The sequence below is a fragment of the Centropristis striata genome, chromosome 9 (assembly GCF_030273125.1).
Source record: "Centropristis striata isolate RG_2023a ecotype Rhode Island chromosome 9, C.striata_1.0, whole genome shotgun sequence".
Lineage (NCBI taxonomy): Eukaryota > Metazoa > Chordata > Actinopteri > Perciformes > Serranidae > Centropristis > Centropristis striata.
In genome coordinates, this window is record NC_081525.1 from 31,098,665 (window position 1) to 31,123,939 (window position 25,275).

The 25,275-nt window shown below is 37.2% G+C and overlaps 1 protein-coding gene across 1 annotated transcript; it reads left to right on the forward strand.

Annotated features, from left to right (window-relative positions):
* The first annotated feature begins 198 nt into the window (after positions 1-198).
* cth (cystathionase (cystathionine gamma-lyase)) lies at positions 199-18,516 on the forward strand. The gene is made up of 12 exons (XM_059341177.1): positions 199-453; positions 4,044-4,125; positions 4,579-4,674; positions 4,843-4,952; positions 5,167-5,301; positions 5,433-5,490; positions 6,123-6,200; positions 7,057-7,209; positions 8,761-8,882; positions 10,198-10,250; positions 11,186-11,324; positions 16,493-18,516. The coding sequence occupies exons 1-12, from the start codon at positions 268-270 to the stop codon at positions 16,508-16,510; spliced, it is 1,230 nt and encodes a 409-aa protein (XP_059197160.1). The 5' UTR covers positions 199-267; the 3' UTR covers positions 16,511-18,516.
* Positions 18,517-25,275: the final 6,759 nt, after the last annotated feature.

The following is a 25,275-nucleotide window of genomic DNA, read 5'->3' on the forward strand; positions in this document are numbered from 1 at the left end:
TTGTAACCTCCCTGACTCAAATGGCAGGAAACGTTGCATCACTGCAGCGCAACACAAAGAACGCAAACAACGTGAAACGTCACGTGGGGGACGCCCCCGCCGACCCTCCAATCAGCGCTCCCCATGTCTTGTTGATGAGCGCTGATTGGCTCACATGAACGAGTGCGGCGCACGGCCACGTTAAAATGCTTTCCCCGTTTACCATACGGAGGTAATGCATACTCATCACCAGGCCGCTGTGCTGAACGTTTGGGAGAGCGAACTGCCATGGATCAAAAGCACAAACAAGAGGAGCAGGGCGACCTGTTCGCCGGCTTCAGCACGGCGTTTAAATCCTTCGCCACTGAGGCTATTCACGTCGGTCAGGAGCCGGAGCAGTGGAAATCAATGGCTGTAGTGCCGCCGATCTCCCTCTCCACTACGTTCAAGCAGTCCGCACCAGGAAACCACGCCGTAAGTAGCCTTATATGCCATTACTCAAGGCGGGGGGTGGTGGGGATGATCCGGGGTATGCACGTGCGAGAAGCATCATGCACGAGGAGGCTATAGAAAGTGATATGAAGGTGTTATAGATAGATTGATGGATAGATAGATAAGCAGGTCATCCAGGCATTATCAACACTAGAGAGGAATAGGCCTATCTATTAATAGAAAGTAAACACAAGAAACAAAATACATTAATGGCTCAATACATAATACAAAAAGAAACCTTAAAATAGTAATAATAAAGTACTAAATTAATATAACTAAATATAAACATAGGATAACATACCCTATACATGAGACAAGTGTGCACATTTCTAGGGCTGCAACTAATTATTATTTTAACGATTAATCTATTAGTTGTTTGTTCAATAAAATGTTGAAAAATATCAATCAGTGTTTCCCAAACCACAAGATGACGTCCTCCAATCTCTTGTTTTGTCCACAAATCAAAGAGATATTCAGTTTATTGTCATAAAGGAACAAAGAAACCTGAAATATTCACATTGAAGAAGCTTAAGTCAGAGATTTGGACTTATTGTCTTTAAAAAAACTTCTCAAACCAATTATTCGATGATCAAAATAGTTGACGATTAATTTAATCAATTATTGTTCGATTAATTGAATATTTGTTGCTGCTCTACACATTTCCGCTCTTTTATTAGGCAGACTGAATAAAAATATGTGCAAATGCATCATGTATGAGGAGCAAAACTGACTGGAGTATGGCTGACAGGCAGAGGTAAGGTGTTGCAAAGAGTTGACAAGAAAGTTAAACTCTCATCTACATGTCCTAAGAACAAGCTTTATGTTTTATCACAATGCATTTTTAGGATATCAATACTGACTCAATCACTCTACTGCCTGTATGGATGGATGGATGGAGTACTTTATTAATCTTAGTGGGCAATTCAGCTTTAAAGCAGCCAAGTCACATAACACAACAAAACATAATTAAAACACACAAAGAGGTTAAAATGAATCATAAGTTTGAGAACTACCTTAAATCTAACACAAATAACAAGTATTTCCATGATAGTTATACATACACATGGACATTTAACAAGACATTTAAGAAATAGAATAACTAAAATCTTAACCTGAAATTATCAGAAAAGCTTGATCATAGTCTAAATGTATACACAACAACACTGCCTACATCTTAATATTTGATGTATTGGAATTGCAAATTAGTATTTGAAAAAACTATACATATACATTTTATTTTCAGTCGGGGTTTTTTAAATCAATCCTGTGTGAGTTAGTGACTGTGTACATGTGTTGTACAGCTGTCAAACAAATGACTACAGCTGTCATTGTTTTTCTGCTTCTTCAGTACAAAGTTTTTTATTAGGGACACATCCTAACGGCATTTTTTCTCCCTTGTTGTAGAAATGTCCTTGAGGCCATGTCGGTGGAATCTAGACTAAAACATGTGTTTTTTGCCACAAACAAGCTTTAACCTTTACAACTGCTATCAGTCTCTGTCAATGATTATACTGCAGGTAGACATGCATTGTCTTATACTAGGTGTTTTAAGTATGGAAAAGCCATTGTTACAACCAAGCTCATGTTATAAAAAGAGGCAATAACTCATTAAAGCTCTTTCATGTCTATTTATTTGGCACAAAGGCACAATCCATTTAGGAGGAGGGATGTTAATGTTTTCCAGTTTCTAACCTTAAGGTATAATTACAGCAATAAAAGGATCATATTTAAAGAAATATCCCAGCCCTCCACTAACGCTGATCTCCTGACCTCTTGACCCTATTTTGTAGACCCTGGTATGCTCGGCCCCGCTGCTCTCACAATATTTTGATCGAGCTCACAATGCCTCCAATTCACATCGGTTGTAAAAACCTATTTCACCTTTCAAAACAGGGGCCGCTGCCTGATCAGAAATACTCTGAGTGAACTAGTCAGACAAGAACTGTAACACTGAAGCTTACAGTGCTACACCCTCCACCCCCACACCCTCCACCCTCCTTTATCCAAACAAACTGTATGAATTGTTTTAATGTTATGTGTCTGTAAAGCCTTCTTCATTTGTACTCAGTGACAAACTAACAAGTGTTAAATACGTTGTCTTTCGTGGAATCCAAAAGCTGCATTTACATTTACATCATTTTAGTTTATTTGCACTTACATGTATATAAAAGAGAATAAGAATTACAGAGAAAAACTGTGCAGGAGAGGTTAGAAGCCAAAAATGGCTTATGATGATCCCTCACCCATTAGTAGCAACAGACATACTTAAGAAAAGAGAAATGCTAAAAACAATCAAATAATGCATAATTCATGAAAATTTCAAGACTAAGTGTGGTGGAAATGATGTATTTCCTTGCAGAGAAGTGAACAGATAAGCAGTTGTCTTTTGTAGATCTAATAAAGTAATAAAACAGAATAATAAATTATAACAGAGTCAAATCTATTTCAGCTGAAAGGGCAGAGCTCATAAACTGGAGTTTATTCTGTGAGTCTGATAAAGTTCAGATACAGTTTCATATTTGTAGTTACAACCTCAAAGATAAAAGATGCATTTCAGGAGAACGGACAGTTCCCTCATCAGGCAGGTTTATCACACAAACAAGTCAGGTCAGGTCAGAATTTAAAAAAATCATAACTTGCATTAAGGAACATGGTAGAATAAACAGCAGGATAATCCATATACAGTATATGTTTATGGCTATAAAATGAAATGCTTTACAATGAAATGTAATCTCTTAGCTAATTCAACTCCTTCTAGATGTTCTTTGAATACCAATAATGTAGATGTTGATTGTCGTGGTGGAAGCAGGTTGTTGAGAGAGAGATGGTCTTCTGTATTTCAGTTAATATTATTAAACCAGTGAAATCTCTCTGTATACGTTTCTCATATTATTAACAGTATTGATGCACATGCTTGTAGCAAATCACTTCAGGCTATATTTTCTACATCCATTTAAAACAGAACAACCTTTTGCCGTTATGACCATTATTACAATTGCATATCACAGTTCTTACAACACTAAATTACTGGATGAAGTCCTATTTCTTCACCTTTGACGTGTTAGTTAGTGGTTGTCACTGTCATCACACTGGTGCACACACCCCTTGATTAAGAGATTATCCAACTCAAGACAAGCAAAGCTGTCTGTTTTTTAAAAGTGACAAGCCAATACAGGTTTGAAGGTGTGTTGTTTAAATACCTGTTGGCCTGAAGAAGTTATGATGCATTAAAGAGACAAAAATACATGTTTTTGCTCTTATCTGTAGTGCTAATCATCAGTTTAGATTGTTTTTGTGTGAGTTGTCATTTGTTATGAGATATGGTCGAAGAGATGATCTCTTCTGATGATATCGTTAACATTCAAATACATAAATATACACAAATGGCACAACAGGTAAGGGTGAAAATATGTATTTCTCATGTGGGGTGAACTGTCCCTTTTAGGAATTTTCAGTGTTCTAGTCCTTTTGCTTAATAAACTAAAATATATTAATGCATAATTAAGACCAAAAATAAATGTTGATTTAAGGTGGCTTAAATGTTTTAATAATCATGTATTCTTTTAATGTAGGGCTTCGAATACAGCCGGAGTGGAAACCCCACAAGAAACTGTCTTGAGAAGGCCGTGGCTGCTTTGGATGGAGCAAAATATTGTAAGTCAGATTATTATGTGCCCTAAAATTAGTGTGATATGATAGGAGTGTGATCTTATTTATTTTGGTCTTATTTATTACTTTTATATTATTTATGTAAATGTATTTAATTCTATAATTATTTATTATTTGATTAATTTATCTATTTTCTTTGCATGTGTGTGTGTATGTATGTGTATATATATATATATATATATATATATATATATATATTCTTTTTTTTTCCCAGTTAAACTTTAGGTAAAAAAAAAAAAAAAATCCCAAAAATTAAATAAATGCATGATGCTTTCAGTGAGTGAGTAAATGGTTAAATAATCATGATCTCCTAACGTAATTATGATAATGATTTTTCCCATAATCAAGCAGTTCTAATCATAAAGGAAGAAATGCATGCAAACTTGAACATTTTAATGATTTTTTTGTCTCAGCAACTTTTGTGCTCTCCCACTGCAGGCATTGCTGTTGCCTCGGGGCTGGCAGCCACAGTGACCATCACTCACATGCTCAAGTCGGGGGATGGAATCGTCTGTATGGATGACGTGTACGGAGGTGAGACGCCCTATTTGTAACTGAAAACTGTGTCGAAAAAGCTGATGCAACCATGAAATGTGAAACCTTCCATTGACTCAGTTCTGTAAAATGTCTGTTGGTGTGAGGCTAAACCACATGTGGGTTCATTTGGAAATGTTAACTTGTTTCACTTTCTCGTTTGCAAAGGCACAAACCGCTACTTCCAAAGAATTGCGTCTGAAGTTGGTCTGCAGGTGTCTTTTGCTGACTGTACAAAACCAGAGCTGCTGAAGGCCGCTCTCAATGCCAAAACCAAAGTAAGTCAGAGAATGATAAAGGAATAAAAGTCTCTGTGTCTCTCTCTCATTATACCATATCAAGTCCTGCTGCTTTATCTTTGTTATCCCTTCAAATGTTGTTTAATTGGGTGTGTCTTTTCCATTTGAGCAAACTTGAAGCAGTCAGTATGACTCAGCACTGCTTGTGATGACTCTGAGCTTATTTTCCTAACTGAGCTGCTTCCTCCTGCAGCTGGTGTGGATTGAGACTCCCACAAACCCCACCATGAAGGTCGTTGACATCCAGGCCTGTTCTGAGGTGGCCCACCAATACAACAAAGACATCGTGGTGGTCGTGGACAACACCTTCATGTCTGCTTACTTCCAGGTCAGGGCAACAGATGTGCACTTCATGCTCTTTTGAGTTTTAAACAGCGGTTTAATTATTTCCTGCAATCAAATTCCAGTTCATGTGAAACAAGTCACTGATTAACTCGTGTTTGTCTTGTGCACTTGTAGCGCCCCTTGGCTTTGGGAGCTGATATCTGCATGTATTCAGCCACTAAATACATGAACGGTAGGTTTTTTCTTCCCATCTTTAGTAGCATAGGATTTAATTTAAAGTGGAGGCAATCTAAACCCAAAACTTGGAAGGTTTACAAAAATAAAGATACATTGGTAAATCGATTAGTTGTTAACTATTAGAATAAACCTGTAATGGCTTATTTTAGAAAAACAACACCCAAGGAACATGCAAAAAGTAGAATGTAAATGTACAAAAATCAGTACATTTCTATTCATTTAAATTAATGTTATTTGATAAATCTCTTTTTTCATAAATTTTTATTAAAGAAAAAAGTCAAACTTCCTTACTTCCAGCTTTAAATGTGAATATTTTTTTATGGTTTCTTTCCCCTGTAACAATAAAAGGAATATCTTGTTGTGGACAAAACGAGGCATTTGAGGACATCCTATTGAGCTTTGGGAAACATTGATGTAAAAAATGAAATTTTTCATCATGTTCTGGCATTTTATAGAAGAAACAACTAATTGACTAAACAAGTAAATAACCGACCGATTCATCTAAAATGTATTTAATTTTAGCCGCAGCCCTATTCTCCAAACAAAATCCAGTTAAATATTATCTGTTCCCAGTTAACTTTAAGTTTGGACTTGAATATCATTTATTTCTGTCTTTTATTTTGAAAGGTCACAGTGACGTGGTGATGGGTCTGGCCTCGATGAACCGGGAAGATCTCTACGATCGACTGAAGTTTCTGCAAAATGGTGAGCGGAAAGAACAACGTGTTAAACTGCTCTCGTGGTCTGTTTTGACAAAATGTGTTTTTTTATACCTAGTCTCCGGGAAATTACGCACTCATAAAACTAAACTGTATTCCCAGTCATGTTTTACTATTAAAGTCTGGCGCAGTTTCTTTAGGTTTAAGCCTCAAAACCAATTAGTTGTGTTTATTAAAAGGCATGGTTTGGGTTAAAATAATAACACTGACTTTTGGTTTCACACCGGACAAGATCAGCAGTCTCCTGGGTGAAAATCTTCTGTGTCTTTGAGTCATCCATGCATGGATATCTGCAGACTTTGATTGGAATAATATTTTCGATATGTCAAGAACAAACAAAATCTAGCATACATTTACACACATTTCCCTCGAAATGTAATTGGCAATGCAGTTTAGTTGTGTGGGACTGTAATTTTTAGGAGACCAGGCTGCACATGGTTCAGACACACTGAACGAGTGCCGAAGCAATAAGTCGAATGACAGAAAGTTGCCAAATATGTTAATAGATTCTGGTTTGGATCATTTATGAAACAAGAAGCCACTGGTTCCAGTTTCAACAGCTCTGTATCTAGAAATGATTTAAGGACAGAGATCTCGGAGTTCTCAGAAGCTCAGTATTTGGTGAGCTGGTTGTTCCACATGACCTACTTTCAGGAAATAAACAACCAAAACATGCCACAGAGGCCAAAGTTCTGCACCAATTATTTAAAACCTTTCCAGAAGGAAGTATTGTTTATGCTTTTGTTGTTTGCAAGATCTGGGTTTTGGGAGGCTTTGTAACCTCTTTGTTTTTTGTTTTTCTCTTTTTTTCCCCCTCCACTTGTGATCCTGCCATGGCTCAGCACTGGGCTGTGTACCGTCCCCCTTCGACTGCTTCCTGTGCAACCGAGGACTGAAGACGCTACACCTGAGGATGGAGCGCCACTTCAAGAACGCCATGGCTGCTGCCAAGTTTCTGGAGGCGGATCCTAGGGTGGAGCGGGTCATCTTCCCAGGTGATCTCTCGACACTTAGGTGTCTGATATATAAGCTGCTGAGCTGTTGAGACATGCTCGTTATAAAACAAGGTTGCCCAAGGTTGTTTTCATGGTGTGTGAAGGAATGAAACTAAACTGAGGTGTACATTGTCAGTGTGGGTTATTAAGTTCATGATGCCCAAGAGGCTTTTCACACTGATTTGTCAGAATCCTTTCCCACAATAAAATGGTGTCTTGATATAAACAGGGGCGGCTGTGTCCTAGTTGGTAGAGAGGGTTCAATCTAGAGGTGGACCGATATATTGGGCGGCCGATATATCGGGCCAATATTTGCGTTTTTTTACTTGTTCGATATTTGCGTTTTTTACTTGTACGGCCAATATTTGTGTGTGCGTTCGCCGATCTATTAGCCCATTTGACTGAGCCAACACCAGGCAAGGCTCGGTGCAACATCTGCCATTCTCTGGTGAGCTGCTGCTGATACCGGAAAAAAGAAAAACACATCAAATATGTGGATCATCTGAGGCGCCACCACCTCGAGGGCTAGAACAACTCACACATTGTTTGCTATCCAACTGTTAATATGTTTTGTTGTTTTGGTAATAAATGTTTCTTTTTTTTGTTTAAATTGAGACTTGTGTAACATTTAATAATAATAATACATTCGATTTTTATAGCGCTTTTAAAAGGTACACAAAGTCGCTTTTGTTATCATTGTTTCATTTTTATCATGTAAATCGAGGGAGAAAAGGCAATATCGGCTACAAGAATCGGCCCAAAAAAATCAGCAGCACATATCGGGGATCAGTTAAGACTGATGTCAAAATAATCTGTATCGGCAGCCGCCTTAAAAAAACAGTATCGGTCGACCACTAGTTCGATCCCTGACTATGGCAGCCTACATATCGAAGTATCCTTGAGCAAGATACTGAACCACAAAATTGCTCCTGATGCTGCGTTCATCGGTGTGTGAATGAATTCCTGATGGTGCATGTAGCCTCGGCCACCAGTATGAAGTGTGTGTGTGTGAATGAGTGCTGTCTGTAGTGTAAAGCGCTTTGAGTGGTAAGTGCAGAAATGCGATATATAAGTGCAGTCCATTTACAAGTGGCAGCATAGCAACTTTGTCACACCTTTGCAATGTGTTACCTGCTTGACATCTGTACAGAAAGTTGGCATTTTCTTTTAAAATTGGCTCCAGACAGTTGTGTCTTTTCACACAGAGCAAACCAGAGTTCAGTCTCCTCACAAGTAGTATGCTGCAGAAAAAAACATGTGTAGTCTGTATAACTTTTACAAAGTATAATGGATACATCAGCATTTCTACCTGCACTCTGATGGTCATACCATTAAAAATCACACACACACACACACACACACAAAGAAAGAAAGCTTCAAACATTCAGACCTTTTCCTTGTTTATCTTGTTTTGCAAGGGTTGATAATCATTCACAGCTGCTGGCTCCCAAAGATTCTCCCCACAGGCGGTTTACTTCAGTAATGTTTACTTCAGAGTTTGCGCTGCCTCAGTTAACCTCTTATCACCAACTGACCGTTTTTCCTGTGCAGGCCTGCCATCTCATCCGCAGTACGAAGTGATGAAGAAACAATGCACCGGGTGTCCGGGGATGATCACCTTCTACATTAAGGGGAAACTCGAGCACGCCAGCGCCTTCCTCAGTAACCTCAAAGTAATTTGGCAATACAGTTTTATTTGATCTTTTCTCTTCTATATTGTGTTTTAAGTGATGAGAAGATTCTTATAAGTAACCCAGTTTGTATTGCCACCTCACAAACTGACCCAACTCTTTTGTTTGGCAGTTATATAAATAATGCCCAGGGGTTTGGGGGAAGATCTATACAGCATAGTATCACAGTTTATTGTAAGGCAGAATTGTATAGATACACAGAGGCCAAGTATCAAAATTATTTATAAATTTTATATATTTTTTATACATTATTAATATTTCGAGTAGAAATTTAACTTTTTGGTACCAAAATAAAAAAATAATTGCTTCTTCAGTCCACTAGATGGTGCTGAGTTTAGACTTTTTTAGTACTAATGTTAATTCAATAGAAATAGTTGAAGAGGGATGAACAAACTGAAAACTGAGAGGATGAGAGATGCTGACAAAGTTTTCCTACTGGAACATGATATACAGTTGAAAAAAGTTAATTCATTGCAATATATTCTATTATTCAAAAACTCAGCATATGGCAAATTGTCTTAAATCACAGAAATATCATATCCTGACATAAGTATCATGATAATATTGTATTATGGGACCTCTGGTTATTGCCACCGCTAGTGCACACTGAACCAGAGTCTGTATGCACAATGGCACATGCACCAAACAGATGTTTGTGAATCATGTTCCTCTGGATAAGTAATTCATTTGCATATCTAACATCACTAGTGTTTTGGACGTAGGCAGAATAAGTGAATCAGATTCCCAGACTGGGAGGATAGTAGAATAAATAACATTTGAATATCACAACTGCAAGGGGCCTTAGAAAAGCACTGAAGTCTTATTTGTAGGCATTTACTGCAGCTACTGATGTGAAGTGCTAATTAAAAAGCTTTACTCTGAAACAATGTTGCCATTTGCAAATGTTAGGACATAAAACTGAACTGCACCCAAAGAATGTTTTAGACTGGATTCAAATTAATTTAAAATGTTCACCTTTGAAACTACCCTCATTAAAGGGAACATTTATTTTAGATTAATGCTGATTTCAGACAGAGCAAAGCTGCTTAAAAATAGTTAAATGTAATCGTGTCTCAGCTCATGTTCTAAACAGAAGGCCAGACTGTATTTTTGACACCTCCAGATGCTCAGTGTTTGCATGTTTGAAAATTATCTGAACCACAAAATGTCAGCATAAAGTATCTTTAGTTGGTTTCTTATCTTTTATGTAATTTCCAGTTCCTTTTCTTGTAGTGTGCACATTTTTATATTCTGCACTGGTTCTCACTTCATGTCCTCTCTTGTCTTTTAATTTCAGTTGTTTGCGATAGCTGAGAGTCTTGGTGGTTATGAAAGTTTAGCAGAACATCCGTAAGTATCCCCATAGAGTTTTTACTCTGCACATATGGTGCATATAATATTTTTAATGGCTGTACCGAAGAGTTGGAAGCTTTCAAATTCTAAATTAACATTTGAATACTGTGCCGCTTTCATTTTTGAATGTCTATTTATTCTGTTATTTTGGCATTTTTGCACAGTATTCAAATTTTGATTAGTTTTATACTTTTTGTAGATTTAGATTCCAGTGTTGGCTGCGTAGGATTGTTTTTGACCTATGTGATCCAAACATTTTTAATAACTTGTAAAGTCAAGAGAGTCAAAATTTACAGAAAGAAAAAAAAATGAATTAAGAACAAAATATTCTGCATCAATCCATTTTTGTTGGCGTTAAGTTTTTCAAATTTCTTTTTAAATAGGAGACACTGACCTGTATTAACTTGTGGTCTAGCAGCAATCATCAGACATTTATATAGACTATATATAGATGTATATAGACTTACTAATTTTACTCAATCATTCACTTTATTAAAATGAAAAACTTTGTTTTTTAAGGGTGATGGTGTCATAAAATATGAAGCTTTATTCAAAAACTTGAATAGATCTTAAGTTAAAATAATAAAAATGTATGTACAGCCCTTATTACAAATGTATGTTATTGCAGTGATTTATTGTTGGTTTTTAGCAGCATGGGTTTTAAAAAAAATGCAGTGTAAAACATGACAGAAATGACAGTACAATTAGTAGCATGTAAGTTAATTAAGCTGAATTTTTCAGTAAGTGTAATGTGACATGTAGCACCACTAGGGGGCAGCAGAGATCAAGAAAAATAAACTCCTTTCAGACAGATTTTAATTGAGACATTTAGTTCCAGTATAAAGCCTATGTCTCTGTTCTAATCTCTATTAAAACATATTGATAACTTCCTGTAATGGCTCATATGTAAGTGGTCTTTTGTCATAATCTAGGGCGATCATGACCCATGCATCAGTGCCAGAGAACGAGAGAGCTGTCCTGGGGATCAGCGACACACTCATCCGACTCTCTGTGGGTCTGGAGGACGAGGCCGACATCATCGAGGACCTGGAGCAAGCACTCGCTGCTGCTGTAAGTAACATCCAACAGCAGAGTTACATATGATGTGTTTTCTTTATCGGCCGAAATCAACTGTTAGAATTATGACACTAAGTTTGTGGGAGGCTGGAATTAGACAAGGTTACTTTTACAGAAAGATTTTGTATCAATTAAAATGAATTATCTTCAAAGGCCTGGATTTTAATGATGTCGAATGTCTTTTGCCACAAAGTGGTGAGGAAATAAGCCTCCTTTAGGCTGAGACAGGGCACTCTGTTACTTGTTTATGGTTGTTTACAAGCATCAGGTTGTCAGGCTCTCTGATCGACGGCGTGCTGATCGATGAGCGTACGTCAGGCTGTTCAGCGTGTGACTCTGTGACAGCTGCCACTTAGCTGTAACTCAGGTTTGATTCAGGAGCCACACTGACAGCTCTGGATTGAAAATGCAATAATCTTTTTCTTAGAACAATCTCAAAACGATGAGACGTTCTCAACGATTGACAGCTGTGAACTGCTGTGTCTCTTCATCTTCAACTGCAGCTGATAAAATATTTGTTAAAGGGCCAGTAGGTGTGCTTACATCCACAGGATTGAAACAGAAACTTCTTGAGATAATAAATTCTTTATGGTGAACATCGAGTGAGGAAAAGAGAGAGATGTCAGGCAAAGATACTGTGAAAGGTAGTCTCCAGAACTTGCTTGATAATAATCATGTTTAAGTTTTTTTCTGTATCAACATAAGCTAGTGACAGTTGTCTGTACATCCATATGTACACTGTACACAGAAGCAGCTCTAAAAGATAATTCAACATACTTTAAATCATGCCAATTTACAAAAATATAAGACTAAAAGTAGGCTAAAACAGACATCACTCCCTGTAGTTCCAGAACATAGAGCATGATTACCATGAAATAATCAGCATCAGAAACACTTTATTTACCCCTGCGGGAAATAGCTTTTTGTTACAGTTGCTGCCGTATAAGAATATAAAAATTAGTACTTCTGTAAACAAATACAGGTTAAAAGGTAAAAAAGTACTCTACACTAAATTTACAACAATATAAATACAAGTCTTAAGTAAATAAAGATATTTACAAATGGAATATAAAAAGGAAAATAATTTGGAGTGAAATAAAATAGAGATATGTAGAATAGAATGGAAATATAGGTACAACGATGTATATACGTAACAACAGCGTAACAAATTGAAATATTGCACAATTCATATAGAAAATTCCAGATTGCACAGATAAATATTATAAATAAAGTTATAAAGCTATGAGCTGTGAAGTAATAAGGTACAAAATCCAGTAACATCAACTTTTTCTCTCAAATTTCTCTTAAAATATATTTTGGCTTTATTAGGGCGTTGAGGGTTTTGACTGAAAGGGGGGGCCACAGTGTCAGAAAAAGCCCTGCTCTTCAAATAAACATAGAAAATGATTGTTTTCCCGCAGGTCGCTGGTGTGTAAAAGTGAAAAACAGAAAATGTCACATGTATAATGTCTCCAGCAGAGCGCACTTTACACTCTGGCATCTGGATCTCCTTCACAGCATTCACACCAGACACGTGTGGCTCGCTAATGATTAATCAGAGGATAAATGTACTCGTGCCTCTGTTTACTTTACAAGTACAAGGTTATATCTAATCTCAGAGCTGTGTGGGATGAAACGTGAGTTACAATCTGCACTTTTAAACTACTGGTGTTGAATTGAAGTTTCTAGGGAATATAGTATATTTAAAGTAAAAATCAGAATGGATGATCTAATTTCTAACATTCAAGAAACAGTTGCCACTTGAAAGTAGACAAGTGGAAGAGAGAACAAACAGTTATTTTCATTATTAATTAATCTGCAGATATTTTTTTGAGTAATATATTAATTATCTGGTCGGTAGAATGTCAGAATAGTGAAATATGTCCATCCCAGTTTCCTAAAAGTCAAAAAGTGATGTCTTTGAATATTTGTTTGGACTCAAAAAACATTTAATTTAATATGATTAAAATTTGGGGATTTCCTGTTTTCCCCTGTTTTATGAGACTGAAAACAGTAATTTTTTAAGGCAAAAAAGGACAGAAAAAGCTATTACTACTATTGTTTCTGATCAATTAATCGTTTCAGCTCTAAGTGGAGAATGAGGCACGTCTGTTAAAATGAAGACAAATCCAGGCGGGAGAAGAAGTGACAATTATCTGTGGAAACATTTAGAGAGAGCCAGGCCAGGAAGAGTTGCAGACCAGGATTGAGTTAGTTATGCAGTGGTTGCACGCTGTGAACTTTGCAGAGGGCTGTGGCGTATCCACCCATCCATAAACCCGCTCACACTGCTGCAAGACCAGATCCATCATGCATCCTTGTATCTGTGCAGCAGTCTGGTGAAAGTCACTCTCTGTGCGGTCCACTGGGCATATTCTTCCATTTACACTTAGTCAGCAAATCCCTGATAGTTTATATGTCATCTCCAAAAGTCATTGTACTTTTTGTTAAAGTTTTTAGATTCTCACATCTTCAAAATACCAAGAAGTTGATTTACTAACAGCAAGCTTCTTATCTGTACTCTTGTTGCTGGAAAAGTATTTCTGCTTAGTAGAGCAACAGATGGCTCATCAGACGGACTCCAGTTTGCTCAGAATCCATTTTCGAGTTCATTGCATCAGTTTCAGCTTTTCTCACTTCTGTGCACTGTTGGCTGTCAGATCTGGCCTGACTCATCCAGACATCTGCATTTTTATCACCTCTCTCTCTCTCCTCTCGAACAGCTAGTGTCCACATCTGAGGTTTTATTGCACCTCTGTTTTTCCTTCGGCCCTGCCATGAAGGCTGGGGTTTCATCAAACGCGCAGTAATTTGATTGAATCCTTGTTTTCCCTTGTGCGTTTTATATTATATTCATAGATGCATTGAGAGGGGGGAAAAATGAAACTAATGAAACGGCTAGAACGCAACAGCTCATTTACAATCAATTTTGCTTATAGAGCCGGTTGAGGTTTAATCCCATTAAAAATGTATTAAATGAGCTGTAGTGTGCTGCTTTTGACTGATTGATTCACCACTAATTCCCACCAACTGACTGCAGTATCTTTTGAGTTTCATAAAAACCTCTTTTTGCCACATCATGTAGATGAATCCTGTATGGCGAGCTGCACCTTCTCTCCTCAGGAATCAGATAATGTCCCTGAATCCCTCTGCTGCCCATCTGCAGCAAATGGAAATTAAATGGAGACAAATATCTATAATGACTGTGTGTGGACTGAGGAAAAGGCATCACTCTGATGGGTGAAGCGTTTAATTGGATGGGACGGCAGGTCAGATTGGGGCAGGCGGTTAAATTTCCGGTCAAGCATCCTCAGCCTAGGGTCAGTTTTCAATCACTAACTTGGCTGCTGTTCAATCACTTGGAACTCCCCGATGTGTTGGTGCCACGGGTCGCTGTAAAACACCGTCTCTGTGCCATTTTATTGACTCGTTTCCTCTCCTGCTACCCCTCTGTTAAAGTCAAGTCAAAAACAGATTATCACAAACATTTAGGGTTCCAGTATGGACTCTTCTCCTTTTCCTGTTTTAAGGAGGAGTGTGTGTGTCATTTAAGAACATTTTATAAATCTCATTACCTCTGTCTGTGGCTGTGGACAAGGAAACTATAAAAGAATGAAAGTCATTTGGTGCAAGAGTGACGGCATCGAAATGTTGCACTGTTGCCAGACGTTGGTGCCACTTCTATTAAAGTTAATGGGGCGGGCATGGCAAGAGCCAAGATAATTCATCATATCTGTGTTGTTTCACCTTTGACTGAGAAGTGCTCCCACAACAAAAACACATAACATGGTGTTTACTGATTTTTAGATCTAAATGTGCACATTTGTTCTCCTTGTTATTAGTATCTAAACAGATCATAGCTCTGTCCAGCAGCTACGAATAGCTCAACTCAAGTTCCTGTTTGGCCAAAGACAGATGCATCTTGATACAGGACCAGGTCCGACCTATTACCGTTGACCAGACTGCAATTATAACAAGACCAATTTATTGTATATTAATGTCTCTGATAGAACCTGTCTGGGCTCCGTGTTATGGCCTATCAGAGTCAGGTAAATATCCTTAACCAGGATGTGACAGTATGCTACAATGATTACAGTTTGCGTCATTGATTTAAATTTATATTAATCACGCTGCCTATATTATTAGCTAGGACACACATAAGTCATGGCCATGATGAAAAGCTGTAACATTTGCTCTTAATAATCAATACTGCAGCTCCCGGTCTGTTTCTTTTACATCTCTATGAGGATTTTAGCGCTAAATTAATGTAGGACGTCTCAGAGATATTGCTGGTTTATGTTAGCTCAACAAAATGCAAATGCTGACTTAGCTGAGTGACTAACAAATTACCGATATCTTAAAAAAAAAAAATATATATATATAAGTTGGTTAGTTACTGATAATAAAAACTGCTCTGTTGTGTTCAACTACTAGGGTTGTCAAAAATATCGATACTAAAACGTTGTATCCGGATATGATACTCATTTTCAAAAGTATCGATACCCCCCGTATTAATGTTGGCCGCGTTATTATTAGCCATTAGCCGCAGCTAGCAATTAAAGGCTGACGTCACGTTAATGATTATAAACAACGTAAATAAATAAATAAATCCGGCACGTAGTATGCCCATATTACGTGAATTGACACAGTGTCAGTATACATAAGCATAGAGTTAATAAGTTTACATAAATGTTGGTGACTGAAAAGTGTTATTTTCTCTCTTGAAGTCCCAGAATGGAGCAGAGTAAAGTCGACTTATCAAGCTTGCCTAATATAGTGCACAGCATACAACCCTAAAATATTGTTCTAATTGTTATTGTTTATTGTATTTATTTATTTTTGGCACTACCTCAGACCTGAAGCTTGTTATCATAGTTGCAGTTTCTTTTTGCACAACTGTTTTTTATTATAAATATTTAACCTGTGGTTCTGTTAATTTTAACATGTTGCATTTTTCTTGTTAATAATTTTGGGGTCTATGTTTTTATCCTGGTGGTATTGAAAATGGTACTGAATATTTTATCGTGACAACCCTATCAACTACATGTTGAATATTATCGGCTTGGTAACAGTGTTCAGTGACATGATAACCTTTGCTCATTGTGTCCTTGGAGTATTGATTTCACTGGTATCCTTTTCTTTTCCTTTTTGTCTTCTAATAGCATCCAAAGAAGAAGTGAAATGGCTTCAGGTGGTCCTCGAGGCTGAGGCTGGGATAAAGACCAGAGGTGTCTGAAGTGTCAAATTATCGCAGATCAACGCTTGGTACCTCGATATAGCGCACAAACAGCAGAGATTCAACTATCAGGGAACAACTAGTTCTTTAAAATATACAAATTGTGCTATCTGTGAATAATTAACACAATTTTTACATGTGACTCTTTTTAATGCCTATTTTACTCGAACATCAGCTGTAATCTTATTTATCTTATGCTGGTTTGCTTTGTTTTTATGTTTGTATTTGTTTTGTTTTAATTTAGTTTTGTTTGGAGGGCTTTAACGGGACAAAGACTGATGCCGTAAGAGTTTCTGCAGGAAAAACGCCAAACGCAGTATTTGCTGTAAAACTTGAGTACATCAGGCTGCATCCTAGTTTTAATGCAGAGAACACTCTCCACATGTCACTGCCCCGAGTACAACTGCAGCTGTAATCTGTTTTAATATCTTCCTAATTCTAGCTGCCATAGTTTCCTCTGTAAATGATGTGGACATGTATTGATGACCCTCTTTAGTCAGACTAACCAGACTCATGCAGGCAAAGCTAATACCGCCACCTACTGTCCAAAAGTCAGAAATATTTTCTCTTTCCTGTTATCTGCTTGAAACATTTAGAGGCCTTTTCATAACCATTTAAATCATTTTATGAACAACAAATATCTGCATTCAAAAAATACTGTGTGTATGGTTGCAACCTATTCATCTGCTTAATATGATGCTTCATCAAGTGTATGCCTTGTAAAGAGGAGGAAAGGAGACTTATTCCTCATGTTTGAGACTAATCAGGATGTATGCCAATGAATGAGGGAGTGTTTGGTAAGCCCATGCCTTATTTGGAGCAGAGTTTCCCAGCAGTGATGATGTCAAAGGTTTTTTATAGTAACAACTGAAGGTTGTTACAGGAGAATAATGCTGGATGAAACACTTGATGTGTTCTTGATCTCAAATCAAAGCTTTATGGCCTGGGACAAAAGCTTATTTTCCCCAGGTAAGCACTCACACATTGTGTGCTCCAACACACATACTACCATTCCACTTTTTAGTATGCCAGAAAAAGATTTAGTGCGTCAGAGTATATAATACGTCAAATACAGTTTGCTAAAAAACAAAACTCCACAATGTCTTTCTGCATCCGGTTGTTTTCTGTAGTATGGAAGCCAGCATGTTTTTCGGTCACTTCTGACCCATAATCCTCTGCACTGCATATCCAACCCTAGCTCTAAAGAAGTTAGCATGCTGTATAAAACGTAAATAAACACAGACCGTATCAAATCCTGAATTCAGAGTTTATATTCATGAAAACAACAGCTTATCAGGGAAAGGTTTAGGGTTAGACCAAAAAGATTTTGAGCTATAAGGCAAAAATGCATCTTCCAGTTTCTGCAGTTGTGCTTGTTCTACATGTGGCTGAAACACAACCGAAGCTACATCATTTAAAAAAACTTAATTTTTTTGCTGCTGGCAGGCAGGTGGTTTTTAAGAGGTTAACTACATTGTCGTTGAACAGTTTGGAATGGAATATATGTTTCGAAGAATTTGAAAATGATCACACTCTGTTTAAATTTTTATACAACGTCCCAACTTTTTTGGAAACCTGGCTGTAAAAGCAAGAGGGTCAATGTTTACAGTGCAGTTGTATGCATGCTTCATGCAACATAAGTACTTTGTAGGGGCAGCTGCAGTACGTATGCCAGGTAAACATGCCACATTAAAACATGCCAGATAAAAAGATTGCGATATCTAACTTTCTGGCATATTATAAAGTATGTTAGTGTGGGTTTTGGAACACAAGCTTGTTTTTTATCCATGTAGAGATGAATGTTTTACTCAGGCGCTCACACCTTCTGCTCTCCTCCTGTAGTCACATGTCACATCACTGCTCAAGTACACGCTTCGTTTGGAATAGACCACCCGCGATCAATGTCATTTATGTAACCGACAAATCCATTAAAATCAGTTTGCAGTACAAGTCTCTGCGTCTCTCACTTCCTTTCTCATTCGTCCCTGCCGTGCAAACACGAGCGGTGTTATTGTGAGTTCAGCATCACTAACCGTAGCGAGTCGATAAGCCACATCCAATTTAGCCAGCATAGTGGTAGGCAGCACACTGGGGTTTTAGCTGATGGATCAAGTGAGCTAGTTGTCGTCCTAATGACCGAACCATCAATAACATGACTGAAGGTTATTATCTTTAAAGGTTTTGGTTCGCTGGAACTTTAATTTCGTGTTACTTACGACCGTGTAATGGATTTTAAACCTCTGAGGAGCTTCTGAATTAGAATAAGAATAGAGTCACATTTTGTGGAAGCCATGCTTCCTCTCAAATCTCTGCCAAGGCTGGTAATTCAGCAACCACAAACACTGCCTCAGAACACTTAATGAAACCTGACACGTCCAGTGAGAATGTATTTATTCAAGGTGGGGGTTAGGTGATCTAAATGGAAACAAAGCTGTAGCAGCAGAGGTGCTACTGAGGTGTTTGAAATTCAGCTCTCGACTCACAACAGCCTTGACTTGTGGTGGGATCTTGTCACAGAGTGTGTGTAGTTTGACTTTCTTCAAAATATCCTCATTCAGAGCAGGTTTTTAGTGTTTGTCAGCTCCCTTCAGTCAGCCCGACCTTTTTTGGAGAACACATTTCCATCAGATATACGTCAAACATGGAGAAAAGTCTCTGATGATTCAAACAAATAGAGGCATGAGAGGTTATGATGCGGCTGTGTGGGCTTTTGGTGTTTATTATACAAATATTACTAAGGAATTACATTCACTGCTCAATAATGTGTGCTATCACCAGTTTAAACAACAAACGTGCAGCTCAAGTCTTCAATATAAACATAAAGTGGCTGTTTTGTCTCCTAATGTGTGGTTTCAATCTGTTGCATCACAGAATGATAAATGAAAGCGCCCACTGGAGGCCGTCTGCACTCCATCACATCTAAAGTCATAGATGACATTTATGTACGCAAATCTGCAGATAAAGAGGTGAAGAGCACGCAGGGAGACTTGTTGTGTTAGTGACTGTGAGGGTTTGAAATACTCTGTCCCTGGTTCCCAGAAATCCTGTGAAGTGACTTCAACTGCAAACAGCACATTCATGTTTGTCAGGCTGTGAAAACTACAGTATATAATATAAACAGATGAGAGGAAGAGATGTGAGAGTGGTGAGGCCAGTTTTCTCTGGAAGTATTTACTTAGTGCTAATCAGGAAGCTGTTTATATCCTTATTTCCTTTTCCATTAGATTACTAATCTTGAATTAATCTGCTAATCACCAAACCCACGCTTACTAAGCGAGCTCAATTGGTACTTTGTTGGTGATTTGATCTCTGAAAAGTAGTTTACTTTATTTCTGTATTAAGAGTACTGTACTAAGAAGTACAGCCAGACTAATATGGGATTTTATAGCTGGAATGAAATCGACCTTTTTATGTGGACTGTGCACAGATTTTTCATCACTTTCTTAAACAAAAACCTTTATGAAATAATTTTAAACATTGTTTTACATTATACAAACTAGGCGATATGGACCAAAAGTATATATATATATATAACCCGATATATTTAGACTGAATATCAATATACGATATATATCCTGATATTTCTATCGCAAAGTGAGAGCAAATGTTCAGTCAAAGTCAAAGCCAAATATGATGTCACAAGTAGTTTTATAGTTGAAACCTTTTATTTAAGTGAACATTAATACTGTATAACAACAGGAGTACCTTTTTCTTTAATTCCAAGCTCCATAAAGTGCACATTTAAATAACAAAATATCTTAAATAAATATGGTCTAATTCCATATCACATTTGAAAATATATAAATATATTTTTATATCGCTATATCGCCTAACCCTAATACAAACAATGGAATATTTTATCAGCCAATTCTATAAATGATAACTGAGAAAATGAAGAATAAATAGAAATATAATAAATAGCTCAATAAACATCATTACTGTTCAGTTTCAGTCAATTTCTGACTATTTAAAAAATTAACAGCAACACCATTCTAAATCTCGCCAAGCAACATTTCCTGCATTATATATTGTGTAAAAAAGTTTTTATAATGGCACATATCAGACAGGATATAGTGATATTGGCTGATATGAGTCAGCTTATACATCTGTCTGGCTCTACTAAGACGCAAGTGCAACATACCCTGGGTATCTTCTCCTTATCTGGCTTTACCAACCTAACAAACGCACTCACCTGCCACGCTCTTTATTAACTCAACTTCATCAAAGCCGGCTGTGTGAATGTGTAAATTAATAGGCTTATTATATCACTGCAACATCCAGACAAAGATGCTGGACAGAAGATCATATAAAAGACATAAAAAAAAGTCTGCAAAAGAGCTTGATGTTCAAAATGTAAATATATGGGAGCATTATTTAGTGTGCAGAGTTTTTTCTGCCTTTTATATCACCTCCACATAGGGCAAAAGTAGATTTGATATTACATAGTATCGTGTTACATTTATGTTTATGTATGTTGTCTGTGTTAATGTCAAACATAACCTGCTCCGAATGCAGGTTAGGTGTTCAAGATAATCTACCCGAAGAAGTGAACCACCGTCATAGAGTTAACCCTAAAGTTACCGAACCATAAAGCTGCTGGTTTGGTGAAGTAAATCCGTATCAAACATTATATTAGGAGTGAGAAAACTAATGATCCCTGAACCCATCAACTGTGTCCCACATGAACCAGATTGTTTGCAGTGAGGACAGACCTGAGATTAAACAGCTTCAGTGTGTGTACTGTGTACTGTTTTTATTACCTGTGAAAATGCTGTGGGTAAATAAGAAGGTAAATAAACCTGTGTTGTAGTTTATTACAGCCCTATGTGTGTAGAGGTGTTACAATAAAGACTAATGGAAGTCATAATACCAGCACAGTGCGATCTCAGTGTAACAAACATATGGAGTGCATCGTCCTTTAATTCTTCTCTAATTAGTAAGCTCTCTAAATAAAAGCACTCAGAAGTAGTAGAGTGCATAAGACAAGCAAATGAACCAAACAAAGACTGTGTTGCTGACCTTCAGGGTATTACACTTCATGCACAGTGTCATGTTATATAGCTTGGTTGTAATGGACGACGACATTGATGTTCATTTTTATAGCATGTCTGCCCCGCCTTGTTCATTATAAATGGTCCTGCAACCCAGCCAGCTCTCACACTAAGATACCGTAAACACAGTTTAATCTCACATATGACATGTTTTTTAAGTGAAAAGAGACAGAAAATGGTTATCCCAGATTTCCATTCAGTAGTTTCAAGGCTGGCGAACTGTATATTTATTTTTAGGTTGGGGACAGGCCAACAGAGGCCAACATAATCAGGTGTATAATAAAGGATAATTACATGTCTGAAGGGTTTCAGCCCTCATTTTTCTCTTAACCACACAGTGTTCAAAACGGAAAGAACATAATTAGTCCTGTATTGATTCTGAATTATGTCAATTTTGCTGCTGTTCTGGGAAAACCAGAAACGGCAGCGACAGCAGCAGTCGTCGATCTGGTAAGTGGTTAGTTCTGTTAACCCCTTTATACCCACTGCTGCTGAGGGCAGCAAGGTGAAAAACAGATCTTTTTTTGGACATTTTGGATGATTCACTTCCAATATGCTGCTGAAACACCGCTGCTATTAAATATAATGGTGGTAAGACCGGAAAGGTAGAAAAAAAAAAAAATCATAAAGAGCCTTGAGTGCAGCATGTATAATCAAGTGTACTTAACAAATGGCTGAATAAATGTTTTAACACCAAATCTAAAAAAACCCACATGACTCAGACATATGGCCACTGAAGAAACTGACAGATGTATTGAATGTATACTGTTGTTAGCGGAGGTGTTCTCTGCCCAGCTTTTTATTGGCTGCCTCCTTGTTACAGTAGGTATTGATCAGGGCGGCAGCAGCAGGACCCACTGGCTAAAAGGTCTTGAGTGATGCTGGCAGGAGTCAGAGGTACAAGGACCATGAAATTGTGCTTACATTTGCACCATTTGGCGGACACAAAAGAAAAAGAAAAAGAAGAAGAAAAGAACAATGTTTAGCATGAGCCACAAGTCACTGAATTTTAAAGCCGTACAGCAGCAGCAGACAATGCAATTTTTAATATCAAAGTCATGCTTTTAAAGTCAGATATCAGAATCAAATATAACATTATTGGCCAAGCACGCTGATACATAGTTCTGGATATAATTTGACACTAAATGCAACTTTTTGCTGAATACAAAAACAGACTTACAGGTAAGCAAACATTAAAGTTAAACCCATAAAAGCAAATATTGAGCTATTAAGGTTGTCAAGATTATTGATACTTTTTTTCGATACCACGTTTAAAACAACATGATCTCCAATAATTGCTTCTTATCAATGTAGATGACTTAATTCTAGGTTATGATATTTCAATACAATTCCATAAAAAGAGAAGAATATTGAATTATCGTCCTGGCCGAATCTGTGCTTTGAAAAAGGTCTATTGTGAAAAAAACATTGTATGGATAAAAAATAATGATTGGATTTATGTGCTTCTATTAAGAGTGTGGCTATTGCACTTCAAAGAGCTCTTGCATCAGTGCGTGTTATTAATCAGAAATATTCCATATAATATGTCATGAGAGGGTCGTTCAAATAGATTCACACCATGAACACAGTAAACCAAACACTTGAAAGCTCCACATGCATACCTTATAAACAGCACAGCATCTAGGGACGGCAGCCATAAAAGAAAGTTTCAGGTTTACTAATTTCAATTACATACAATTTATATCCAATTAGTAATTCTTACTTAAACAAAAAGTACCATGTAATTAAACAGTACAACTAAGATGAATAGGCTATGAGAACTGTATTTTATTAAGTATTGTAAATAGAACTCACCTAACTTACATTACCAAAGTTTATGCAATTAAGGTAATTACTGTTACTGCATTCATGTGAACAGATAGTTTGTAATTTGAACAAAAACACATTTTAAATACACAGAATTTACTAACAGCAATTAACTTTGTCGTTGGAAATTAGGCAATATCTATTAGCTATGGTTCAATAGATTTCTTATAGCCTATTCATCTCAGTTTTATTTGATTACATTATGGTTTACATTAGAATTACTTGACTGTAATAGATGGAAATTTTTATATGTATTTGACATGAGTACAACATGGCATGGCAAAATCAACCCAAAATTTCTTATTTCTTTGCTTGTGGGTGTTTCTGCACACACACACACACACATATATATATATATGTATATGTGTGTATATATATATATATATATATATATATATATATATATATACATATACATATATTTTTGTCATATATGTTTGTTAATATTTTTGTTGCTTAAGCTCAAGTATTCAGTCATTATTCAATGGTATACTAAAAATCCACGTGAAAAAAATGACTTCTCACTGTTCTCAGGTCAAATATTTATATGCGATTAAAATGCAATTAATTTCGATTAATTAATTACAAAGCCTCTAATTAATTTGATTATACTGTACAGACATGTTAGTGCATGTATGTTCTTTCTGTGTATAGATGTACACTGTAGCTGTAAACCATTGTGCCGCTCTCACCATGTCATGCAAAGGTCACTACATGTACATGTTCTTTACTTGGGGCTAAAATGTGAAGGAGCACAGCAAGACATGCTGCTCTCTACAAGGAACATGCATGGAAATAGATCAAGGAGAAAATTGCCTCTTGTTTCTCATTATTACCCTCCATCTGCTGAAATGTAGTAAATCTATGTATTTTTCTAAGAGGTCATCAATACGCCGTGTGTTTGCCTCCTCAGAGAGAACAAGGTCCAACAGGAGTCCATCAGATCAGACAGCAGAATGAATAACCTCCCGAGTAAGGAAATACGTTGTCAGTGTTAACATGGAGGAGATGGATGCGCTGGCAGGTTGAGCTGGAGGGAATATTTCCCCTGCTCCTGACCCTGTCGAGGTGAGCCATCATATCTATTATTTACACTCTGTGGTGTGTTGTGTTGTTGAGGACAGACACAGCACATTCTGCTCTCCCTCAGCCTCAATCTGATGTTTCATTTGTTTCCCAGAAGTCCTTGTCTTCGCTGTTGGAAATTCATCATCCACTAAGTAAAAACAGAGAACTCATCCTATCTGGATCTCACACAGTAAGAGTGTCTGTGTCCTCACTGATGAGCCTGACCCTCAGTCACCGAAACTGCCGTGACTCACAGCCAACAGAGCGGCAGATTACCGGATACTGAGACCACCAACACAAACTTTACGATTAATGCTTTGTTGAATCAACTCTGTCTTTGAAAAGGGACAAAATGTTTATAATTCTTGGAGAAAAATATCAATTTAGCATTTGTTTAACTTGAAAAACAAGTGAAAAGAAAATATCAGCTACAGGGAAAGACCGAATTAAATGGTTTAGTAAATGTGTTTTAAGTTTTGCTATAACAACACACTTTCTGGAAGCGCTGCCAGCATGCACAATAAAACCTCTGCAAACAGTCCAAAATGTCTTTCCACTTCTCATTTCTCTGCACAGCCTCTGGGCCGCTACTCACATCCAGTCCAAGTCACTAATGCTCGATTACAGCGGCCACTTCAGCGTCCATCTACCTCCAGCTTTTTCTTATCTTCACTCTCTACTTGCAGCTTTCGTTGCTTTTATTATACAGCCTTTATTTTATTACTGCAAAAAGAATTACTGAACTGAATTTAGCTTTTACGAG